Genomic DNA, 24,249 nt, shown 5'->3' on the forward strand with positions numbered 1-24,249 from the left:
ACGTGCTGCTGCTGCTGCCCGCTAGCTGGAGTATGCGTTCCTCGATTATGTATTATTCCATCACATTTGGGTTCACAGTAATTTCCTACTTATATATATTCAATTTGTTACGATGCATTAAACAAGAGATATATGTGATTTTTATTTTGAGTTCGTGGGTCCGAGGCTACTCCCTGTAGCTGTAAAGGGAGCTTGGCGAGCTCCGTTTAGCAAAGGACCTCCCTTAGCGAAAGGGACCTCTCTGCGCAGTGTGGTCACTATCTCCAGCTCCCTTTACTACACGTACCTTTACGCTGCCGTGTGAATTGGGTGTTTATTACTCGAGCGCTTGGGAATGCGTCACGTGCTCTCACAGCAGCGCGGGGCTGCAGCACTGTGGCACCTATACGCTAGCCTTGGTAATGTAGCGCATACATGTTGACGCGGAGTATGGATCAAAGGACGTTGGGTGAAACATCATCTAGGCGCTGTTCTTCGAAACATACTTCCTCAGAAATACACTGCAGTTAACCAGTAACCACAGCAGCCGTCCTTCAAACATGGCGGCGCGTCGAACGACGGGAGGCGAATTGTTGGGGGAGAGGCGGCGGAGTACTGCTCTTGCAAGCAGCGTAACTGAGCTAATCTCTTCCTCTCTCGCGAATATGGTTTCCGCGCACGCGCAGTGCCAACACCTACGCGGGCTGGTGTGTAAACAGTGTATTGGTTGATTTGTAAAATCGCAGGACACATCTTTTTTGATGTATGGATACTAACGGCTGAACTTCATAGTGGGTGGTAGCTTGCGCCACCTAGCCTAGAAATGAAGAACCAAAAGTGCAATTTCGTAACTATTACCAGGGGGTGTGGAACATCCCCAGGATGACCTTTGGGGGATTAGGCAAAAAAATTACAAACACCCCCCGCCTCTTCCCCCCGGCGAGGTAGTCGCCAATTTTCCTCTGGTCAAACCTAGTCGGCGTTACCCCGGCACCGGGCCCACCGAGAGACACCCGTTCGGTTCGGTCGACACCAGGGGGGCGTGCGTCCAAAAAAAGGGGGGAGGACATTTATTGACGTATGTACAAGGAGAGGGGCAGCGCGCCTTCACGATAGCACGGGCCGGCGGTCGGTGGCCGAGTGGCGTCCCGCAGCCAGCGCGCCGCTGCTGCCGTGGTACGAGAACTGCTGGAAGTAGGGCTGCTCGGACTCCTCCGAGATGGAGTTGAGGGGCCCGGCCTCGGGAGGGGTCAGCTGGACCGTCTCGCCCGTGAACTCCTGGTCGAAGTAGCGCGTGTCCACGTCCGACGTCACCTGCGGCTTGAACGGCGGCGTCACCTGCGCGCACGGAAGGACCCCCAGTCAAGCGACCCTCACGCCCCAACAAACTTTCTGTTTTTAGCCCAGAATTTTATTAAACTCAGATTTTAATAACTCAGATTTTGCGACCGTGTGAAGCGTGGCGTGGTATCGTCTGCGAGAACATGGTGGTACGCTTGCGCTGTGCCTGCCTATTCCGCATTGAGTTGCGGTGACGCCAGAACGTCGAGCTTTGATTAGAAGGACAGTGGATAAACACCAAGGCTAGACGCACTGAGGTCGACCCACTATCCTTCCAATCAAATTCAATGAGAGCTCGGTGTTCTGACGCTATCGCAACTTCATGCGCAAGAAGCAGGCGAACTTGCGCTCGGCATAGCAGAGTTGGCCAGTGATTCATACGTACATTTCCAGGCACAACAACGATACAAATGGAAAAAAAAAAAAAGTACACAAAACAGGACCCATAGTCAACGGCTCGTGACGGATCCTTTTAAAGCAAATACAAAAATAAAGCGACAAATCGAAGCATGCACGAATAAGCCTATGTTAACAGAATATCACGCACATGCACTATTCAAGCACGTGGCCCACGAAAATACGCGTTTTGACCCGGGGGATCTTTTGACGTGCAACCGAAATCTCGGCTAGCACAGCGAAATTTCCGCAATAAGCATTCGTCAAATTGCGGGATGTGTTCCCCTAAAATACCGCAGTAAAAAAAGAAAAAAGTATTATTACCTGGGGAATATTACTGATTTACTCCTGTATGTACTGAATAGACCCTTTTCAAAAGTCTGTGCCAACCCCTGTCCGCAATTGCTTGATCACACACTTCGAGCATCTATTGGACACGAAGCCTGCGTCAGCGTTTGGCGAGGACTCGGCTCAGCTCGTATTGGCCACGAGTGCTGACGTCAGCATTCGGCGACGACTCGGATCCAATCAGGCGCTTCGTATCCAAGCAATGGCGACCGCCAATGTTGCCCGATAAACTTTTGAAAAGGGTCGAATAAACCCCTTTCAAAAGACCGTCAAGCAACATTTTAGCTTAGCTTACCGCTATTTTATCGAGACGTTTCAAACGCAAAAAAAAAACACAGTTTCTTCCTCGGATAACCCAATCTTGCGAGAACTGCTTCTTGCGGCGCGTCAATAATGCGCAAAAAAACTGAAAATTTTTCTTGATGTAACAAACGAGTATAGATACACGGGAAAGGGCCATTTCACACAATACGACCTCGAAGACAAGGCCCAGCCGTCAGGTTTATACGTCCGTCTGCGAATGACGCTTTTCGCAACGGACGAACCGAATGCTGCTCACTCAGCGAGAAGCAAATCGAATCTCGTTCTCGCGGTGACCAAAATCAGAACCTGCAGTCAGCGTAGCGAGGGTGGCCAGCTGTCGCGACCTCAACATTTCAGAGCTGCGACGACGCGAAACGAAAGCCGTTGTAACAACCAACAATCCCAAGCCAAGAAAAATAAATAAATAAAACCTGTTATTTGTATAGCAGACTGAAAAGTCGCAGAGCCAGAAGAAACAGACCGAATCTTGTTCACAACGGTGACGGCGAGCCGACATCAAATCGCAAGTGGATCACGGCCATCAATCTTCAAAGCTCGCAGACCGACCAAGTTTTAACAGTATACACGGGGCGATTAGAGATCGCATCCATCCTGTCGTCGAAGGATATTGTTTTTACTTCGCTCACGGGTTCGCGAAGACAGCAGTCTTGTTTATAGAATTCGCTTGAATGCACCCTACCGCATACCCAGCCGCCGCCTTTTCGCATTAATCGTATCGTTATCGGGGGCATCGGTGCGATCTACTAAAACTCTCTACTGTTTACCATTTCACCTCTGAATTTGGAGGAGAAATTGACGTCACGTCACCCGACGTCGGGGGCCAAGCCGTGGCGTCACCGTCACGTAACGTCACGTGACAACCTCATCGTTTGACGTCAATTTCTCCGCTAAATTTAGCGGGGAAACGCACGGACAGACAGCTTTCTGGGATTAGCTCCGCAGGCGACCCACCACTGGGACCAGCAGACTGAAGGTCGGCAAACACGAAGGCGGTTTCTCGGTGCTTCTGTGGACGTTTCAATGGGCACTTTTTCGGCGTCTCGAGGGCGTTTGGGTTTACACAGCCCCGTTCTCGTACGTAACGTTACGAAACCTCGACGTCTGCTTGCGCCACAAGTCACCGGGTGTCCGATGACTTGTTAAGCGTCGCTAACACTTCCCGGAGATTCCTGGCACGCGACATTCGAGACACGAGTGTTTCGGTACCAGTGTGAATCAGCATCAATTTTCAGTGACGATTTCCAAGAAGCGTCCAGTTCCGCGCCGGCCAATCAGGGGGAAAAGAAAGCCAACGACTTAAAGGGACCATGAAGGCAGTTTCGAAGTTTTATTCGACGATTGAAATGGATGTCAGCCACGTCTCAGATACTGTTGACCAAGTTCTAGCCCGAACAGAAGTTTGGGCGCCGCACCAATCGAGCAAACAGGCGCGGTAATAATAGCGCCGGGAACGATGCCTGAGACCCCACCGAGGCGGCGGCAGAAAGGTGAACTAAAGTGCGCCGTCGAAGCGTGACGACAACGGACTCCTCGTCTGGCGATTGGTTCAAACGATAGACGCGCTCTTGGTTTCGATTCCGGTGGTGAGATGTGATGAAAAAAGTTTATTTGAACGTTGGATAATCTTTTGAAGTTGTAGTTGGGAATTCATAGGTTTCATACCGTGTATAAAAGCATAATCTGAAGCGATCCCTCCGTTTGTCACTGGTTGAACGCATCCCGCACTGCTACCTCGGGCACGTAAAAAGCATTTAGCAACCATGGACAAAACAAAAAAAGGAAAAGAGGTACGAGCGCCGGGGGCGGCGGACTCTTGGTTTTGGTTTCGAGCGTCGTCTCGTGTTCGCTTTGCGAACTGGTGTCTCACCTATCATGCCGCGTTTATGTGGAGTAGTAGGTTGCGCGAAAGGTCGGCTAAAGACGTGCGGTCGATCGGGCGACGTTAGTTTGCATAAACTGCCGACCGATGCAGCAATGCGCAGCATTTGGTTGCGCGCCGTCGTCTTGCGTAGAGCTGTGGACAGCGGTGTCAGGATTTGTTCGTTGCATTTCCGATCAGAAGACTTTGAGCAGCACCTTCACGTCAGCCGGAGTCTGGGTAAAAACATGAAGTTCCCGCGTCTGAGGAAAGCGCGGCGTTGTCGTCCATTTCTTCCAGGTTTTCTTCACAGACCGCCGTGCACTAGAGCGAACCACGGGAACCACACTGAATGTGCACTAAATCCTACCGATGCCGACAGTGCTCCCTGACGTCACTTCTCTTTCCAGAGGCGAAAAATGGAAGAAATCTGAATGTTTGTTTCGGTTCCGCAAATTTATGTGCAGGTACAAAAAAAAGAGTCACAACGTTCTAGAAAAAATTGTGTGGCATGCCAGGCCCCAGTGCACCTTATTTGACACCTTATTTAAAAAAAAAATAAAAATAAATAAAAACATTAAATTGCCTTTATGGTCTCTTAGGCGGTAGTGTGCCTAGATTCTAAAGTGCTTCCGACTGCCGTGGTCACGTGCTTTACGACTCGCGTCTGCAGTGTGAGCTTCCAGCAGGTAAGGGAAGCGTTCAACGTCCGCAAGCGTCTCCGTCCCCGCATTCCTCCTCGCCACGCGAGAACGCAACGCATTTGCACTAGCGACCAAAATGCGCGGGAGGCGTCCGCCATTACATTGCAACCGCCCCCTCCATGGCTCGACTTGCTCCCTCTCTTAAATCTAGACTCTCTGCACGGATGAATAGGTGGATCCGGCTGAATCCTTTAAATCGGGCGGAGGCTTGCGCCACCTATAGTCCACCTGACCAACACGGCTGGCTAGACAGAAGCGTCCCACCCGGGAAACGCAGCAACTAATCGCCAAACATTTGTTCGCCATGTGAGCTGACGATCGGACGTAAAACGCAAATCAATGGATTTGCGTTTTACGCAAATCCATTACGCAAAAGAAAAGAAAGAAAACCAGTCAAATAGATAGGTGTACTACAACGAAATTTCGGCGCTCATTTTTTGGTCTATATGTGATCAAAGGAGCAGCGTCACATCGAACATACCAATATCTTGTTAAAAAAGTCACGAAAATGAATTTTAAAACGAATGAAACGATTAGCAAAGAGCACCTGGTGGATGTCGCTGACGCCTCGCTTGTAATGCCCGTCTAGGAACCTTGACAGCTAGTGACGGAGGTTGTCTCGCCTCCGGCCACGACGAGAGAAGAGGGAAAGGAGGAACTCCCCTCTTTCCGAGAATGCTTTTTGTGTGTCGCAGAAGTCGCTATTGTCCCCCTAGAAGATTTAGAGGATTAACCCGTCACTCAAAATTCGTACAAAAGCAGCCGCTTCGGTGGCTGGAACGACTAGGCCATCCTCTCGACATCAGCCTCGCCGTAGCTTTGCTCGTCCTGAGACGACCTACGTCACGATTGCGTTGGATGTCACGTGGTCTCCGCTGGGCCTCCTCCGAGCGCTTCCCAGAGTGGGCCGTTTATAACGAACAATACAGCCACCAGGCTCAAAATACAAACGTGCGATTGTCATTTACGGATATTGTGGATCATATAACAACCTATTTTTGAACACGACGAGAATATTTCAAATTTCGTTGAAGTATCCCTTTAACGATTTCTCCTGCTGTTCGTTTTCCCAATTTCCCAAGATTTTTTTTCTCCCAATCTAAAACAAAACATAAAAAACTGACTATTCGCTTGCGACCTGCGATGTTTGTAATCCTAATCACGTAGACATCTTTTTTTTTTTTTAAATCTCGCGCGCTATTTTGTTATAAAAAGAAATGCACGGAAAGGCTAATCTGATGGAAAGAACATGTCTCTGGAAATGCATATAATAATAATAATAATAATAATAATAATAATAATAATAATAATAATAATAATAATAATAATCTTTATTTGCAAGAGCAATGTAACCCCGGATGGCTTGCGAGGCGATGACAGAAAGGCGAGAGCCCGTACACTAGAATGTCAGCCAACCACCCGGGGCCAGCGTTAAAGGGGTAATGACACGAAAATTAAACTGATAGATTATTCTTGAAATGGAATGCTCATAGGCTACTTAGTATATACACCAAGTTACGCGATTTTTAGAGCTCTGGTAATTGCAATAATCAATTTACGAATTTTTATCATTTTCATGTGGCGACCAGGCAACACTGCCCAAGTTAGTCACACCATGGTGTCCATAAACCACGTGACCATGAACGCTCTCTCATTCTCAGCGCCCTCATGATCGCCCAAGCTCTCCTCGCCGCGGTACGATCAAAACGGCTCACGGAACTCGGTAACCCGAACGCTACCCTCGCTCTCAACCCCGACCCGTTGACCTTCCACCCTGCATGCGCCTGCGAGAAATTCACGGACGACGGTGACCACGGGGAGCTTGTCCGTAACTCGTCGTCGCTGGAGCTGCTCTCCAGCGGGTCGCAGTCAAAATGAACAGCTTCCAACACCTCTTGATAGCAATTACTCTAATTGCGAACACTTTGACAAGGCGAGCGATGCCGTAGACGTAATCGTCACGGACCGCATGTTCGCAACGTGGAAGGTAAACGAAGAAGCTGAGGCTCGAGACGCCAAGAGAGCCAAGTCTGTGAGTGCGTGCAAGGAGACACCGCGCTGGAGGCTGACTACGTAGCCAACTTCCAGCTCCGCCTGGATCTGCCCCTCCGAGGGACCCGCACAGTAATCGATTTATCCACGAAACTATCGCGCCATTTTCAACACAAAATTAGCAGGATTATAGGCCCATAAAATGGGTCCTAGCGGTATAATTATCTCATATTTTATTTTTGGAGCGTCATAACCCCTTTAATAAGCAACGTTGGTGCGCGGCAAAGGATATCCTCACTTGCTTAATAGGCCCTTTAAGAAATTCAGTGGCTAAAATATAAGTTTAAAAGACTACTATAGTCTGCACGAGGCGTCTACCTGAGTGAAACCGCACTTAAGGACTTTGGTTAAATTCTCGATAAAGTTCACTTTATCAATTGGCTCGTGGATCGAGTGTGTAAGTGCTCAGAGATTTCTTAACCCCCCCTATACACACACACACACACACAAAAAAAAAAAACCTTTTTTTTAGACAGTTTGGGTGGGTCAAAAAAATTTACGCGTAAAAAAAATTTTAGAGCAATATTGACGGCGAGAGATTTATTTGAAATTCTGCGCGCGAAGTCTACGACGCCACGGAATGGTCATTCGTCATTCACTCAACGAGAGAGTCATTCGGTCTTTCCACCTCAACGTGAAAAGTGGAAAGGAGGTGACTACCGACTAAATGGCGTCTCGCGCCGTCAATATTGCTCTAAAAACGTATGTCTTCCGCGTACAATTATTATTTTTTTTTTTTTTTTGACACACGTGTCCTAATTAGACTGTTAAAAAATGTTTTCTTTCTTTTTAGGGAGTTTTAAAGACTCGAGTCCGAAAGGAACGCTGACGCGGCGCTTGTATCCATCACTGACGGTATTTCGTCCACTATTTCGTTCCTACAAAATGTCTGGCGCGTGCCGACGGCAAAAATTTCAGGGGTTCACATGACACCCTAAAATGCTTTAGCGTACAAGATAGCTCATGTCTCATCACGTGGGCATATCGAACAAAATAGCCGACTAGCGCCTTGACTGGCCAGGCTCCATACTGGGGCCAGCCCGTCTTCACCTCATCCCTTCACCGGCACCGAAAGTTCGCCATTAGCGTGGACAGATGTATACCAGAAACTCGGTCGACGACAGTTACCGAAGTTGCCAGACTGAATTTCGACAGGAGTTTGCCGAAACGCCCTGCGGGCTGCGAAAGTCGCCTTCTGCGCGCGGCCATCTTTGTCTGCCGGGCTGTGAAACGCCTTCTGTATGGCCGCGCCCGTTCGCACCCCAACTGAGAAAGATGGCGACGAGCGACGCAAAGTTCGAGAAGCGCAAGGGCACGCCATTCCTTTGACCACGCCGACACGGTCGAGCAAGCACATTTTGTCCCACATACCCCAAGGCGACTCCCGACAGACAATCCGCGATCAAACGACGGCCGAGCGCGTCGACATGCGCAACCTAAGGTCCCTAGCGCAACCCGACCTAATCAGCCGCCCCGCGGAAACTAAAACCTTGGACGAAACTAGAGAATGCTCTGGTTCCGCCACGGCCGCTCCCGCAAGCGGCGCTACCATCCGATGCAAAGGCCCATACGCACGTTCGCGTTTGAGCGCGGCGCGTTCCATAGCGGCAAGCGGACGCGTTGCGTTGCGAAGAGCGCTTGCGCCAAACTTGTACGCGCACGCGCTATCGTTGCTAGTAATCCAAGGCAACATGGCGACGCACATCGACAGCGTCGAAGTGTTCGACCTCAAGACAATCCTGCCGGCTTCCCCGACGTTTTTTCAAGCTTGAACCATCGCAGCCCTGGAAAATACGTTCCCCACCTATCCCCAAATCGTAAAAGCAACTTCTACGGGCGGAGAACCGGATACGTCTCGCTGAGTCGGCCGAGTGGGGCGAGCGGACACGTCACCCTCCTCTCCACTCTCGGCTTCTGATTGGTCGAACGCACCGCAACGCTTCGGAAAGTTGAGCGAGTCTCTAGTCGCTTGCGTCGCGCTATGGTGTACTAGAAGAGTTGCGCTACGGAGCGTTGCGGGTAGGCGCGCGTCGCTCCGCAAGCGACCGCCACTGGGCGCAAGGACGCCGCAACGCACTCAAACGCGTTCAAACGTGAATGTGCGTATGGGCGGGTAGCAACGGCGCGTCTTCCTCCTGCCTCCAAGCGGACACGAGAAGAAGGGAGGAACGAGACGTTTTCCTCCTTCTCCAGGCAGACGGGAGAAAGCTTTCGCCCTCCCGACTCATCTTCTTTCGGTTTCGTTTTTCGAGCACTGCGCGCACGTTGTCAGGTAAATGTTGTTGAGTTGATTGGAGCTTCCGCGGCAGCGTCTTCTAGTCCAAACGTGCAAAACATTTCGGTTGCATTGACGTTTTTACCACTTACAGTGGTGAGACAGGTGACAGGTTTTGGAGCAATTTTTGGAGCAGAAAAATCTGGATTTTGGAGCAGCTTAGGAGCACAAAAAATTCTTGTTTTGGAGCAGCAGTTTATGCATTTTGGAGCAACTTCGAAGCACAAAAGTCTACAGTTTGTGTTATGATGTGAGGAAGAGGACATCCAGAGAGCACGCTCGCAGAAGGTGGCACGCGCTGTTGCGTTTGGAACTGACGTGCAATCGCCATAGCTGCGGCTTTGATCCCGTATGCTACTTATTAAACAGTTTGCTTAAACCATTCTCCTGAGCTTAACTAGCAACATAACATGGTGTCAGAAGTGGTGAGCAGCTGAACGTCCATATTTTAAATTTAACAAGCAACAGCAGCAACAAGATGGCATCTGCTTTCCTACAACCGCCGGCTCCGTTCCGTTAATTTTTACATCGTGCATATCCAACTAGCCCACCTCAATATCTTAGTCCGTTCCAGCCTGGTGACGACCCAGCAAGAGCATGGGAGGAGTGGAAATCATCCTACTTTATCTTCGAGGTAGCCTGCGAATATGCGCCCAAGCCTATCTCAACTCGGAAAGCTTTTCTGCTCCACTGCCTTGGACCTCAGGCAAGACGAATTACGCAAAACCTTTCCTCTGCAACCAACGGGAGATGGTCAAAGCGGGCAAAGAGAGAATGCAGTAGATTACATCCTGCACGAATTTGATAAACTCTATGCACCTTACAAAAGCGTCACCCAAGCGACAGCCCTTTTTAACACAATGAGCCAAAAGCCAGAACAAACCATTGACGAATTTGTAACTGAGCTAAAACTGCAGGCTCAGAAATGCGACTACGGAGCTCAAGAAAGCAGGCTCATTGGTGATCGTATCATCATCGGGATATGAGACGTGGCTTTGCGCGAACGATTGTTTCGTGAACCGAGTCTAACCCTGGACAAAATCATTTCAACCTGTAAAGCAGCTGAAATCTAAAAAAAAACATGTGAATGATATTCAGAAAACTGAAGACGAGGTTAGAGTTGACGGACTCTATCGTCAGTCATCTAGCTTCAGGGCAGCGCAACGAAGGTATCAGCCATCCGAACCACAAAAAGACCAATCCAGCAACCGACAGCAAAGTTCATGTTCAAAATGTGGTACTTCCCATCAACCCCGAAACTGTCCAGCTTACGGAAAGCACTGCCTTTTCTGTGGAAAATTCGGACATTTTTCCCGAATGTGCAACCAGACACAGCAGAAAACCTACGGATATCGACGTGTTTCTGCAGTAGAAGAAACTTCCAACTCGTCCATGAACAATGACCCCAATGAAACCATCCATTTGGGAGGCATCGCAGTTGGTTCAATTGGACCAACAAAAGAAACAGGGTGGTACGAACGCGTGTCCATTAATGGACATGAAATTCTTTTCAAGCTTGACACTGGTGCAGAGGCCAATGTTTTCTCTAGCTCTCTGCTGCACAAATGCAGGTGTCAAGTAACAATCGTGCCCACAAAAGTCGAAGTGTTGACTTTCAGTGGAGAAAACCTTGCAGTTTCTCGGAGATGCACCATTGACTGCATCGTCCAGGGGAGAAGTTATGTACTGGAGTTTTACCTACTGGACATTGAAGTTCAACCAACCCCTGGCATACAAGCGTGCTCTGACCTTAACCTTGTGAGGCGAGTCAAGCATGTAACGGTTGCAAGTTCAGCAACGGCGGCATGTCCCACCAACTTCACAGCCATTCTGTCGGAATATCCAGATGTATTTAAAGGTATTGGTCGTTTTCCTGGGACGTACAAGATTACATTGAAGAAAGATGCGGTTTCCAGCATAGCAGCACCCCGGAAAATACCTCTAGCACTTGAAGCTCGGGTGAAGCAAGAATTGGAAGCGATGGAACACAACGAAATCATCGTCAAAGTGACAGAGCCAACTGACTGGGTACATCCAATAGTGATAATCCCAAAGAAAGACGGAAGCAAACGGATCTGCCTGGATCCTCGCAAGCTAAACGAAGCCATCAGATGCGAGCATTACCGAATCCCAACACAAGAAGAAATGTTCAGCAAACTGAGCGGCTGCAACCTTTTCACACTATTTGATGCAAGTAAAGCATTCTGGCATATGGTGTTGGATGAGCCCAGCTCGTTCATATGCACGTTTGCCACACCATGGGGCCGTCAGGTTCCTCTGAGTACCATTCGGTCTCTTAACTGCCCCAGAACTCTTTCAGCGGACCATGGATGACATCTTCCGTGAACACGATGACATTCGGCCTTATTTTGTTGACGTTCTACTCGCAGCAAAGGATCCCCATCAGCATGAGGAACAACTACATCGAGTCCTCACCCTGGCAAGAAAGCACAACCTAAAGTTCAACGCAAATAAAGTTCAGCTGGGAGTGAGTCAAGTAAAATACCTTGGACATGCTCTCACAGACAAAGGAATTGCACCGGACAACGAAAAAGTAAAAGCTATAGCAGCACTCAATGCCCCTACAGACAAGGCAAGCTTGCAAAGATTTTTGGGTATGATTACTTATCTGACGAAGTTTCTGCCAGATCTCTCGCAAAAAACGGCACTGTTGAGAAACTTGTTAAAATCGGACGCATCTTGGTACTGGGATGCCAACATGACAAGAGAGTTTGAGCATATTAAACAGTTGCTCAAAAAGGCACCAGTTTTGGCCTTTTTCGATAGTTTCACGCCAGTCACTCTGTCGACAGATGCTAGCTCTTATGGCATTGGATCAGTGTTGTTGCAAAATGGACAACCTGTCGCTTATGCATCCGCTTCATTGACTGAGCCACAGCAGCGGTATGCGCAAATTGAAAAGGAATTACTTGCAGTCCTGTTCGCTAGTACGCATTTTCATTTTTATGTGTTTGGACGTGAAGTGGAGGTAAACGGACTACAAGCCACTCATTGGACTTAAGGAAAAGCCCTACGACCAAGTATCTCCAAGACTGCAGCGACTCCTCCTGCGCCTGCAAAATTACAATGTCAAACTGACATATGTTCCTGGAAAGTATCTGACGCTTGCATATACTTTTTCAAGAGACCCAGATACATCTGAGGTAATGCACACGGCAGAAAACGAGCAACCCATCAATGTATGCATACGTGCAACAGCAACAGCGACAAAGTTTCAGCAAATACGGGACGAGACTGCAACTGACCCAACGCTTCAAGTTGTGAAGCAATACATCCAGCGAGGCTGGCCAGAACACAAATTCCAAGTATCGGCAGAACTGCGGCCCTACTTCGAGGTTCAAGATGAACTGCACTTGGTTGACCAGTTGGTGTGTAGAGGAGGGCGTATTGTTTTGCCAGCATCCTCTCAACCTGGTGCCCTTGAGCGACTTCACGCAGCTCATCGGGGTATTGTGTCATGCAAAAACCGTGCCCGAGAGAGTCTTTATTGGCCAACTATGAACAAAGATATCGAAATCTTGATAACGCGTTGCGAAATCTGTCAACGACACCAAAGGAACAACCAACGTGAACCACTGGCTGATCGACAACTACCAGAAAGGCCTTGGCAAAACATTGCCATGGACTTCTTTCACTTAGATGGCACCTCATATCTTCTCTTAATTGATTACTACAGTAAGTACATCGATGTTCAAACAATGTATCAACAACTGCCAGAGGTCTTATTAACGCTCTGAAGGCATCTTTCACAAGATTTGGCATACCAGAGGAAGTAGTATGCGACAATGGACCCCCTTTTGACTCGACCGAATTCCGAGGCTTCTTGAGTGATTGGGATGTATTCCATAATCCATCCAGTCCGTACAATCCAAGATCCAATGGACTGGCAGAGTGCGCAGTGCAGACAGTCAAGCATTCTTTGATAAAGGCGAAGGAAGATGGAAAGGACCTATTCACAGTCCTTTTGGATTACCGCAGCACGCCTATGGATGGACTAAAATCACCAGCCAAACTTTTGATGGGAAGAAAACTGAGGACACTGGTACCAACTCTGCCAGATAACCTACTGCCTATCTATAACGACAGAGGAACTGAAATAACACTTCAACAACGACAAGCGAGGCAGCACCGCCATAGTGACCTAAAAACAAAGACACTATTGCCACTACAGCCAAAACAGAAAATTTGGTTTAAAAAACGGGGACACTGGAACAGAGGTGTGGTTTTAGACAGAGGCCCGAGTGAGAGGTCATACACGGTGCAAGGACAAGAAGGACGCACCTACAGGCGCAAACGGTACCACATCAAAGAAGCACATGGAACAGCAGAAACGAATACAGCAGCTGAAAACTATTTCCCTACACTTTCAAACGAAGCCGCTGAAGACTATGTCCCTACAGTCTCAAACGACGACGCATCTACAAGGTATCAGGTCCTGCGTCAACAGGATAATAGTGGTGCAAAACTATTGATAGTACTATCGATAGCCGCCAGAAATCTGACTACCGATAGTACTATCGATAGTCGACTATCGAAAAACTATCGATAGTACTACCGATAGTCAACTATCGAAAAGCTATCGATAGTCGACTATCGGAAAACTATAGAAAAACTGTCGATAGTCGACTATCGGAAAACTATCGATAGTACTATCGATAGTCGATTATAGAAAAACTATCGATAGTCGACTATCGGGAAACTGTCGTTAATCAAATATCAGAAAACTATCGATAGTCGACTATCGTAAACCTATTGATGGTACTGTCGACGATTTACTATCGATAGTTTTGCGACACTAGTAGTTTGCGTCGCTCCCTCTTCTTTTTTTATCGCTTTATTATTATTTTTTTTCAAATGGGACACCAATCAGGCCAGGCACTTACCACCCCAACTTTCGTTCAGCTTTCAGTGATGACGAAGACGGGAGTTTGGGCGAGGAGAGGAGAAGGGGGAGGCGAGCGGTAGGGCAAGGGTAAGGCGGGCCGGGGAGGACGAAGCAGACGGAACGCTGGAGAAGAGATGGGGAAACCTCCTTCTCTCTTTAGCGTTCCGTCTGCTTCCTCCTCCCCGGCCCGTCTTACCTTCGCCCTACCTTCTTGAGTTGTAACGGACTATAGTGGTGCAAAACTATCGATAGCACTATCGATAGTCGCCAGAGATCTGAATATCGATAATAAAAACTATCGATAGTCGACTACTATCGATAGTCGACTATCGGAAAACTATCGTTAATCGACTATCAAAAAACTATCGATAGTCGACTATCGTAAACCTATTAATAGTACTGTCGCCAGTTTACTATGGATAGTTTCGCGACACTAGTAGTTTGTGTCGCTCCTTCTTCTCTATTTATCGCTTTAGTTTTTTTCAAACAGGACACCAACTAGCCCAGGCACTTACCATCCCAACTTTGGTTCAGCTTTCAGTGATGACGAAGATGGGAGTTTGGGCGAAAAAAGGAGAAGGGGGAGGCGAGTGGTAGGGCGAGGATAAGGCGGGCCGGGGAGTAGGAAGCAGACGGAACGCTGGAGAAGAGATGGGGAAACCTCCTTCTCTCTTTAGCGTTCCGTCTGCTTCCTCCTCCCCGGCCCTTCTTACCTTCGCCCTACCTTCTTGAGTTGTAACGGACTATAGTGGTGCAAGACTATCGATAGCACTATCGATAGTATCGTTAGCCGCCAGTATAGTAAAAACTATCGATAGTCGACTATCGATAGTACTATCGATAGTCGACCATAGAAAAACTATCGATAGTACTATCAATAGTCGACTATTGAAAAACTATTGATAGCACTATTGATAGTCGACTATCGAAAAACTATCGATAGTACTATCGATAGTCGACTATAGAAAAACTATCGATAGTTCTGAGACACTATCGATAGTTTTGGAAAAACTATCGATAGTATCGATAGTCAATTTATCGATAGTTTTGCATCACTACATGATAACCAAAAAACAACAAGAAGTGGACGCGTCGTGGTGAAGCCGCTACGATACAGAGACTGACAAGTGCCGCACTCGCACTGCGTCATCTTCAAAAAAGAAGAAGGGGGGCATGTTATGATGTGAGGAAGAGGACATCCAGTGAGCACGCTCGCAGAAGGTGGCACGCGCTGTTGCGTTTGGAACTGACGGGAAGAAAACTGAGGACACTGGTCATAGCTGCGGCTTTGATCCCGTATGCTACTTATTAAACAGTTTGCTTAAACCACTCTTCTGAGCTTAACTAGCAACATAACAGTTTGGAGCAGATTAGGAGCAGAAAATGTTAGAGCAGCTTATCAGCAATTTAAATCACAAAAATCTAATATAAATCACATAAATCAGATTTTTCTTTTTTAATCATTATTTTTGTCCACCCTGGTTCTAATAAGTTATCAGCGCCGATACGCACCAAGATAAAATATATAAAAAAAAAAAAAAAAAAGAATGGAAAAGGCAAACGCGAGTTTTGTGCGCACAGATGAGGACAGGAAACACAGGCTTGCTGCAAAGTAAGGTGGGCGCCAGGTACCTCAAGCTTACACGAACTGGTGCCAAAGCGCAATTGTAGTGCAAAACTTTTTAAAGCGGTGATTCGAGAGCATGAACAGGGAAACACGGTTTACTACAACTAGGCATCTATGCACGCTCGTAGAAAGCACGTGCAGAGAGAGGAGAAAAAAAAAAACTTCTTACAAAAGTGAGTCACAAGGTAAATAGTGAATTGGTAGAAAAACTATGAGCACCACATGCACACTAAAAACGGGTGTGTGACTGATTCATTCGATTGCTCACGCACTGAAAGCAAGTCTGTGATAACAATGGCGCCTCCGAGTTTTACCTCGCGTACTCGGGCGTATTAAGAAAACAGTAATTGCAAAAAAGTTATATTTCGTCTATGGACGCACGAAACAAACTTCTTGATCAACAACACTAATGTAAAGGCGCGAGCTCGATGTATGCATACTTGTATGCATCTCTTGTCGACGTGTCGATCGAAACCGAAACCATGCCACTCTCCTCCCTGGTCAACTAGTTCCCAGAGTGCAACGCGTGCCTGTTGCATGCAGGGCTTTATGGAAACAGTCTATTGGGAAGCCCCTCTTCCAACAGGGTGGCATAATCTGCGGTGCCAGCATTTGAATTTCTACCTGTGGCTGCTGCAACAGTTTTCTATGCCCCCTGCTCTCGTTGCGAAGAAGCGCAGACGGCTCAGATGCGCCGACGGGAAGTTGGCGAAATCAAAACAACGAAACTCGAGAATCTTTTTTGCCGTCTGTGCTTCCTACGAGGCTGTTTGATCGCTAGAAGTATGTGCAACGTTTTGCAAGAAGCACCATTTTGGTTTTCGCTCGAAGCAGGCACACTCATCTGGGATGCGGCGGTCGGAAGTATGCGGAAGACTGGCACCCTGAATTTTCTTTCACTGCAGGTGAGTTATAGCTGCATAGTGCATAAAAAATAAAACTAAAAACATTTTTTTTTTAAATTTTTTATAAAGACATATTTATTTTTTGATTTAAGTTCTAACCTTCCCGAAAATTTTTAAAATTAGTCTCGCTAGACGTGCCGAAGCAACCGTACATGGAGTGAAGATAGGCTTTGTTTCCTCTACATATCTGCAGAATGATGCAGTTACCTACTTATCTGAAGAAGTTCACCTTTCCGAGAGCAGGCTTCAACACAATACCCTTCAACAACTCCACAATACAGTTGTGGATGCCTCAAGGGCAGTGCCTGCAAAACTGTATTGCTCTTTGGGAAATACGAATGAAAAAGTTAGCAGATTTCTTTGTTGTTTGATATAATGGCGTGTACCTGTAACTCTGCAGGGTCATGCGTCTTTTGAAAATAGCTGTTGAGCACAGAAGCTGTATTCAAATGCTCCGGGCTCAAACAAGCTATATTTGAAAATCGCAATTGAACCAGCAGAGTCAGAATAACGAACGCCCAGAACGTAGAATACGGGGAATGGAAGGAGGGAGGGAAAAAGGGGAGGGGAAGCTGCGGCAGCCACAGCTCGTGCAAATTTGTGCGACTGGCACCGTTAGTGCTACCTGTTGGCAGCTTTGTGCAGATTTTACTTTATACCCAGACCTAGTTCCCCATTCTGCCACAACGACTCGTGTCGCTAGTTTTTTGCTACAACGGTGGAGGCTACAAATGTCATCATTAGTATCATATGCATACAACTATGCTTCCCTACATCAAAAACTTAACTGTACCAGTTTTTACCATAGATATTTTACGGTAGAACTCCCCGGCGTCTGTCTTTACTACCGTGCATCAGTCACTGAAATGTTTACACCCACCACTAAGTACCTGCATACTTCAAAATTCCCTTCCTACATCCACACTCCGCGAGTCTTTACCACAAAATGATTCCGCAGCAGACCTTCCTGGCATTAGTCTTCACTACCGTGCGTCAGCATTTAAAATGCCTGCACCAATTCTACAAACATATTTCAGTCTTGCTTCGCTATATCCACATTTCTTTTACTAGACAGACTCCAAAACAAGCAGACGTACCGTGACGACAGTAAACCCCACTGTGTCGGTACCAGAAGACAATAAGAGTGCACCTACCTTCTTCTGGGCCAGCTCGTCCCAGTTGATGGACCGGAAGAACGGATGGATCTTGATGTCGCCTGCGTCGTTCACCGACCCGCCGAGCCGGTGCCTGGGGTTCTTCACCAGCAGCCCCGCGAGCAGATGCCTTGCCTCGGGGCTCAAGCTCTTGGGGAACTTGACCTCCTCCACCAGGATGAGCTCGAAGAGGACGTCGTGGTCCCGGCTGTAGAAGGGCAGCCGGCCGCACATCATCTCGTACATGACCACCCCAAGCCCCCACCAGTCCACCGCGCGGCCGTAGTCCGTGTCCTCAAGCACTTCGGGTGCCAGGTACTCCGGTGTGCCGCAGAAGGTCTTGGTGGTGGCCCCAAATGCGATGTCTTCTTTACACAGCCCAAAGTCCGCGATCTTGACGTGTCCGTCCTTGTCCAGGAGAAGGTTCTCAAGCTTAAGGTCGCGGTAGATGATGCCCTGGCCGTGCAGGTACTCGAGGGCAAGGAGGATCTCAGCGCCGTAGAAGCGTGTCCGCTCCTCGGTGAAGACCCGCTCCCGGGACAGGTGGAAGAAGAGCTCGCCGCCGTTGACATACTCCATGACGAAGCAGAGCCGGTCTGCCGTCTGGAACGAGTAGCGCAGCGAGATGAGGAACGGGTGCTTGGTGCTCCGTAGGACCCGGTTCTCCGTTAACGTGTGGGCCACCTCGTCCTTGTCAATGACCACTTTCTTCTTGAGGATCTTGATGGCGTAGAGGGCGCCAGTGGCCTTCTCGCGGCACAGCACCACCTTGCCGAATGTGCCTTTGCCCAGGACCTTGAGAAACTCAAAGTTGTCCAGGCTGATGCGGTTGCCGCTGGCGTAGGTTCGGGTGGACACGCTGAACTTGTCGCGCAGCGCCATCTCGTCACGGGGCTCCGTCATCTCCACGTCCTCGTCCACTTGGAGTTGGTCCGAGACCAGCTGGATGGCCCGCACCCAGTCCTCCCTGCATGTGAACGAAGCCGGTTGTTGCGGCGCTGTCTTGCGACACCCGTCCAATCCCTGCCTCGTGCGAGCCGTTTGAGCCAACATTCTTAGATCTACCACACGAAAAGCTCAGTGGAAGAGCTCCGTTCCAAAAAGGCCTTTCTCCGTTGCCCGCGCATGAGCAGCTAGGGCCGATGTTGATCCTAGCACCACCAGCGGCACCGCTCCCACGGGCCATGAAGAAAAACCTTTTTTGAACTACACTCTTTTTGTGCAAACATTATGTTCACCATGTAGAATCACTTTTTACTGAAGAAGGCAATGTGCATTCGACGTTCCACCAATTCTGCTGCTTCTGTCTGTATGGGTTGGGCTGATAGCGTAGGAAGTTCCATCGAGCGGATGTGCCACAAAGAAATGCCAGGTGTTTTAGGAAGCTCGACAACAGACTTACTTTGATCTATTAACCTTGGTTCGAGCGGTGGGAATGTGTCAACTAAAGACCTACATACGACTCTGGTTTTCTGCAGGAGGAAAGTCCTCAAAGTGCCCTTCTCTCCTAAACTGCGTTGGGGCAAGGTGAAAGGAAGAGAGGGGAAAGGAGGAAACGAGCAAAAGTGTATGTCTGCCATTACAGGCCCACCTTATACTTCTAAAGCAGACATTTCCCTTAAATGTTTAGTAATTATTACCTGCAAGTGAAATGAAGACATTTGCTACAGTCACATATACTTTTAATAAAGCAAAAACATTCAACTACTCAAAAACGGAACATGAACATGAAGAGATGGCTGGAGTCACGTGGCTACACCCAATTGCATTTTCTCTTTCCCTGCATCTCCGGCGTGTAAAGCAGACAACGACAAAGTTGCCTGCACCGCACTTATATCCCTCCCGCTTAATGTTCTGCACTTGAAGATCGATTGGCCGGTACCAGAAACTACAGCACCGAAGTAGTGGCCCCACGTCCATCACAACGTTGGTCGGTCGCAGTACATTGCCATAGCGTGAATGACATGTACACATACTTCTTGCAATCTGCGCACCATCTTTTTTTTAGGCGCGACGTCTTGATAAATTGAAAGTCGGTCGAATAGCCGGGAATAAGCACTTCAAAGTATTTTTTCCCGGACATCTCTTTGTAAAGGTGGTTTCAAGGGATCATGCGCAAAAGTTCCGGTAACACCATGCACGACGTGTGCCACAACCAAAGTTGCCACAACAAAGGAGATTTTCTAAACATAAAGTCTATTTGGACTTGAATGGATGGATAAATGTTAGCGGCTATACCCCTTATAATGAGCGGTAGCTTGTGCATACAAGTCAATGTATCAGTCTTACCGACACCGAATTGCAAACTGGTGAAATGGCTGCAAAAATTTGGGTGCCTCTAGCCAAGATAGTAAACATTTTCATCTACATGAACACTTGGGGCCTCTTACTAGTAGGACGCATTCTGTCCACTTCCACTCGATGCCCGACATATATTTTACTGCTTTATAATAACCAGCGTTGCATTTTACACACAAGTGGTGTACTTACGGCCAGTGGATGTTGCAGATGGATTTGTCATCCGTGACCATAGACAATAACGAAGAGAAACCAAGCCACTGTTAGTGCAGGGGTCTTATAATTTTTTTTTCTCAAGACAGGCAAGGAACTATTAACGACAATAAAACTCTGGCTCCCGTTTTTGTAGCACATTATGAACTTTTTTTTTAAAAAAGCTTTTGATGCTAATCACAAGAAAGTTTTGGTTCATAATAGAGAGACAACAATGCATCTATGCACCCAGTTCATTCCCGAACTAGCTGTGCACAATCTAAACTACAGGTTTAAAATTCTTGCCTCTCTACCTGGATGTCCTACCTTAAAAAAACCCTGAAAAGAAAAATACTTTTTTTTTAAACAGTCTAGTTGGGACAAACTTGTCAAAAAATAAGCTTTATGCATATTGTTTTTCTTTTTTTAGAATATTGACGGCGAGAGATTTATTTTAAATTTTGTGCACAAAGTCCATGACGTCATGGAATGGTCATTTGCTCAACGATATGGTAATTCTCTTTCCACCTCAACGCGAAGGCGAAGCCCATCTATCTCTCCTCCATGTGTCCGAAATGCCAAGAGATAAAACAAGTGGAAAGGAGGTGACTACCGACTAAATCGCGTCTTGCGCCGTCAATATTGCTCTTAAATATTTTTTTTTTTTTTTTCGCGTAAGATTAGTTTTTTTGGCACGGAAATCCCACCCACAATATTAAAAAAAGAAACCGTTTTTTTTAGGCGCCTTTTGAAATGGGAGACACTAACGAAAAAAAAAATTCAGACACGAAAGTTGATTTCGAAAAATTACTCATTTGCATCTGCCAACATCAAGAGAGTATTCCCAGAAAGTTTCATTTGTTTACACTGCATAGTTATCTTTTTATAAATTATGTTCCGTTCACCAATGCTAAAGGAAAACATTCAAAGTCTGAGCACCTTGAATGCTTTTTTCTCCAATCCACTTTTTAGCATAAATCCCACCTTAATAAAACAATTGTTTCAGCATGAAACTATCGAGACTTAATATTTGCATCTTATATGCCAAAATTTCATGGAGCCAGTTACTATGAACTTAGATTTTGCATTTTCATGCTCCTTTACTATGAAAAATTGTAATTTGCAAAACATGGTAAATGTGAAAAATTTTTTTCCATATTTTTTTTTACCTGAAAAATAAACATTTTCTGAAATTTTTTTTCATAGTAACCAGCAACAGGTATTCCAGTATGCATTCCACCAGAAAAGTATGTGGTTATCAACACCATTTCTCAACGACAGATTAATTGAGCAGATTCCATGCAAAGTTATGCTTTACTTCGGTCTGGGGGTAAACTGTCGAGCCCGGTTATATCACACCCCGATATTTTGAATTATTGCTTACATCGAACAGTCCAAACATCCCCTTGAAAATCACACATAATAGTATAAGAGCCTCGTTTTTCTGTATCGAACTCCCACGGCGGCGGGGACATTCGATATAGCAAACCAAGCAGAAACACCCTTCCCTTCTCCCACGGTTGGCTTGTGCTGGCCGCGAGCACATAGCTCGCGTTGCGGGGCTGGCAGACCACCAATCCGGCATACGCGCGCGCATGGGGATATGCAGCAGCGAAAGAGCAGTTCTAAGAAAGAAAAAGCAACCAAAAGCAACCGTAAAAAAATAGGGAGGATGGCAAATGCAAGGAGAAGGGCATCCGCGCGTGCAGGGAGGCAGGCAGGGAGTGCCCGCTGTTGGAACGGTAGCATGCGCTCTTTCCCCAAACACCGCTGCGCGACTCCTTAGCCCCAAATTAAAGTAAGCAAAAAAAAAAAAGTTTTTCTCAAGTCGAGTGTGTCGACAACAACGGTTGAGCAATCAAACCGTTTTTGTTTCGTTTTTTTTTTTTTTTTTTTTTGCTGCTTGAATTTAGAGAGGTGTCATTTTTGTTGCGTAACTTTATTCTATGGATGAGGTTTTCTGTTTTTTTTTATGCAACTCGCTTTTTCATTTTTTTTAAATTATTTGCGTGTCTTGTTGCCGGCGATATGTGGAGGTCATGGCCAGGCATAAACGATAGCAAACACCGTCGCGTAAACGCGGCGGTGTTTGTGATCTTCATCAACTAAGCTGTACTGTATTTAGCGGCTTTTAAAGACTCCACATGGTGAGGTCCCGTTTGTTGCAGCATTCGGTATTAGCAGAGACACGCGGATATTTCAACTGGAGCTTAAGCCGAAGTTAACATATTTTTGTAAATCAAATTATTGATATATCGAACTATTTTACGATCCCCTTTGAATTCAATATATCCAGGTTCGACTGTTCGACCTCATAAAATTGGTTCACAGAGCTGAACCATTGCATGCCCTCCTTCTACCTATATGTTTACAAGCATCACCTGCAAATATCACGCCGATTGTGTGAGCGGTTCAAAAGTTAACGTTCCCAGGTAGGGCCCATACAGCGTCCACACTACCGGGACGGGACTGCATCACCAGTTACAGGTAGCGGCGACGAAAGAGACTGCCAATCCTTCGTTCTCGCCTTCAATGTCTGCTTGGCCAGCATTACCGCTCGCCTTCTGTGTCGACGGCGTCGAACCGGCACCACTTAGAACCACCCGGCTTGCGTCGGCACGTCTCGCAGAGACTCGCGACGGGTGCAACGTTGGCCAAGACGGACATGTCTGCCGAGACGCGGCGACTTGTGTCGAGGTTCGGCGAGCTCGCCGCTCTAGTCGGGTCGAGGATCCACCAATGATGATGTGCGTAGGCCTGGTCTTTTAGGCGATATGCGGAGCCTAAGTTCGTTCGCTTCTTGTGGCGATGTCAGAACGCCGAGCTCCGACTGATTCCGATTGAAAGACATTACCGTATTTGCACGAATATAACGGGACTTTTTTTTTTCGAAATTACGTGCTCCAAAACGCACCTCGCGTTATATTCGGAATCGAGTTCAGCCACGAGGCGCGCGAGTCTGGAGAAAGCCGGAGGTGAAAGCCATCCCTCCGGCTCAATGCAAAATACCCGGTGTGAAAAGAAGTGGGTGCGTGGAAGGGAATCTATTAGCTATTGGGCCACGTGAAGGGGCGAATAGAAAACAGAAAAAAGCATTTTTATACGCCGCAAAATCTCAGCGCCCGCGTGCGCCATGCGGGAACGCGGGCACTGGCCAATTCGAGCCAAACCAAGCCAAGCCGGGCCAAGTCAACACAAGCCAAGCCAAGACCACCAACCGTGTTTACGCAATCCTGCAACACGAGGCATTTGTTTATGCAGAGGGACCAGAACAAGAAGTGTGATCGTGTATCGGATTCACCAGTCTTTTTTCTGGTGCGCATTGTTTAGTTTCTGCTCCAGAGTGATCTGGTGTTTGTGTGTTGGTGCTTCTGTTTCGTGCCTTGTTTAGATTGTGGGCTGCGGAGAAGCTTGCACGGAAGAAAAAGGAACTACCAGACAAGCAGGTGCCGTGCTGCTGCTTATCTGCATAGTCCTCGAGTGGATTGTAAACGGAAGGACCTGAGCAGTGAGGATGAGTGCAGTCAAAACATAAACTGATATTTCTTCTATTTCCATTGACTTTTCACACCTGCTATGCCCCCGAGTGCGAGAAATTGACGCGGCTTCGGTTTGCGTTATAATAGTAATCATTTTTTTTTCTTTTTGAGGGCATCAAAACCTGCCCTCGCGTTATATTCGTGGTCGCGTTATATTCGTGCAAATACGGTAAGTGGACCTTGAAGCAAGCTGCCTTGGGGTTTACCCACTATCCTTCAACTGGAGCCAACCAGAGCTCGACATTCTGACGTCGCCGCAATCCCCGCAACAGAAGAGACGATGCACCCCCGCTAATTCGGTTCGTCCCCAGGAAAAAGCCCTCCCATAGTGTGACAGTAAGTTTCCAAATC

The 24,249-nt window shown here is 47.4% G+C and overlaps 1 protein-coding gene across 1 annotated transcript in view; it reads right to left on the reverse strand.

The window, feature by feature from the left end:
* Positions 1-1,026: 1,026 nt before the first annotated feature.
* Positions 1,027-24,249, reverse strand: part of LOC8029029 (RAC-beta serine/threonine-protein kinase) — a 33,409-nt gene continuing 10,186 nt past the window's right edge. The window contains exons 4-5 of the mRNA XM_029980957.4: positions 17,870-18,836; positions 1,027-1,317 (exon numbers count right to left, since the gene is read on the reverse strand). Coding sequence (XP_029836817.1) covers positions 1,087-1,317; positions 17,870-18,836 — 1,198 coding nt within the window. The 3' untranslated portion in view covers positions 1,027-1,086. The remainder of the gene's footprint in view (positions 1,318-17,869; positions 18,837-24,249) is intronic.

Source organism: Ixodes scapularis, unplaced genomic scaffold (assembly GCF_016920785.2).
Source record: "Ixodes scapularis isolate PalLabHiFi unplaced genomic scaffold, ASM1692078v2 PGA_scaffold4__175_contigs__length_147842914, whole genome shotgun sequence".
NCBI classification, from domain to species: domain Eukaryota; kingdom Metazoa; phylum Arthropoda; class Arachnida; order Ixodida; family Ixodidae; genus Ixodes; species Ixodes scapularis.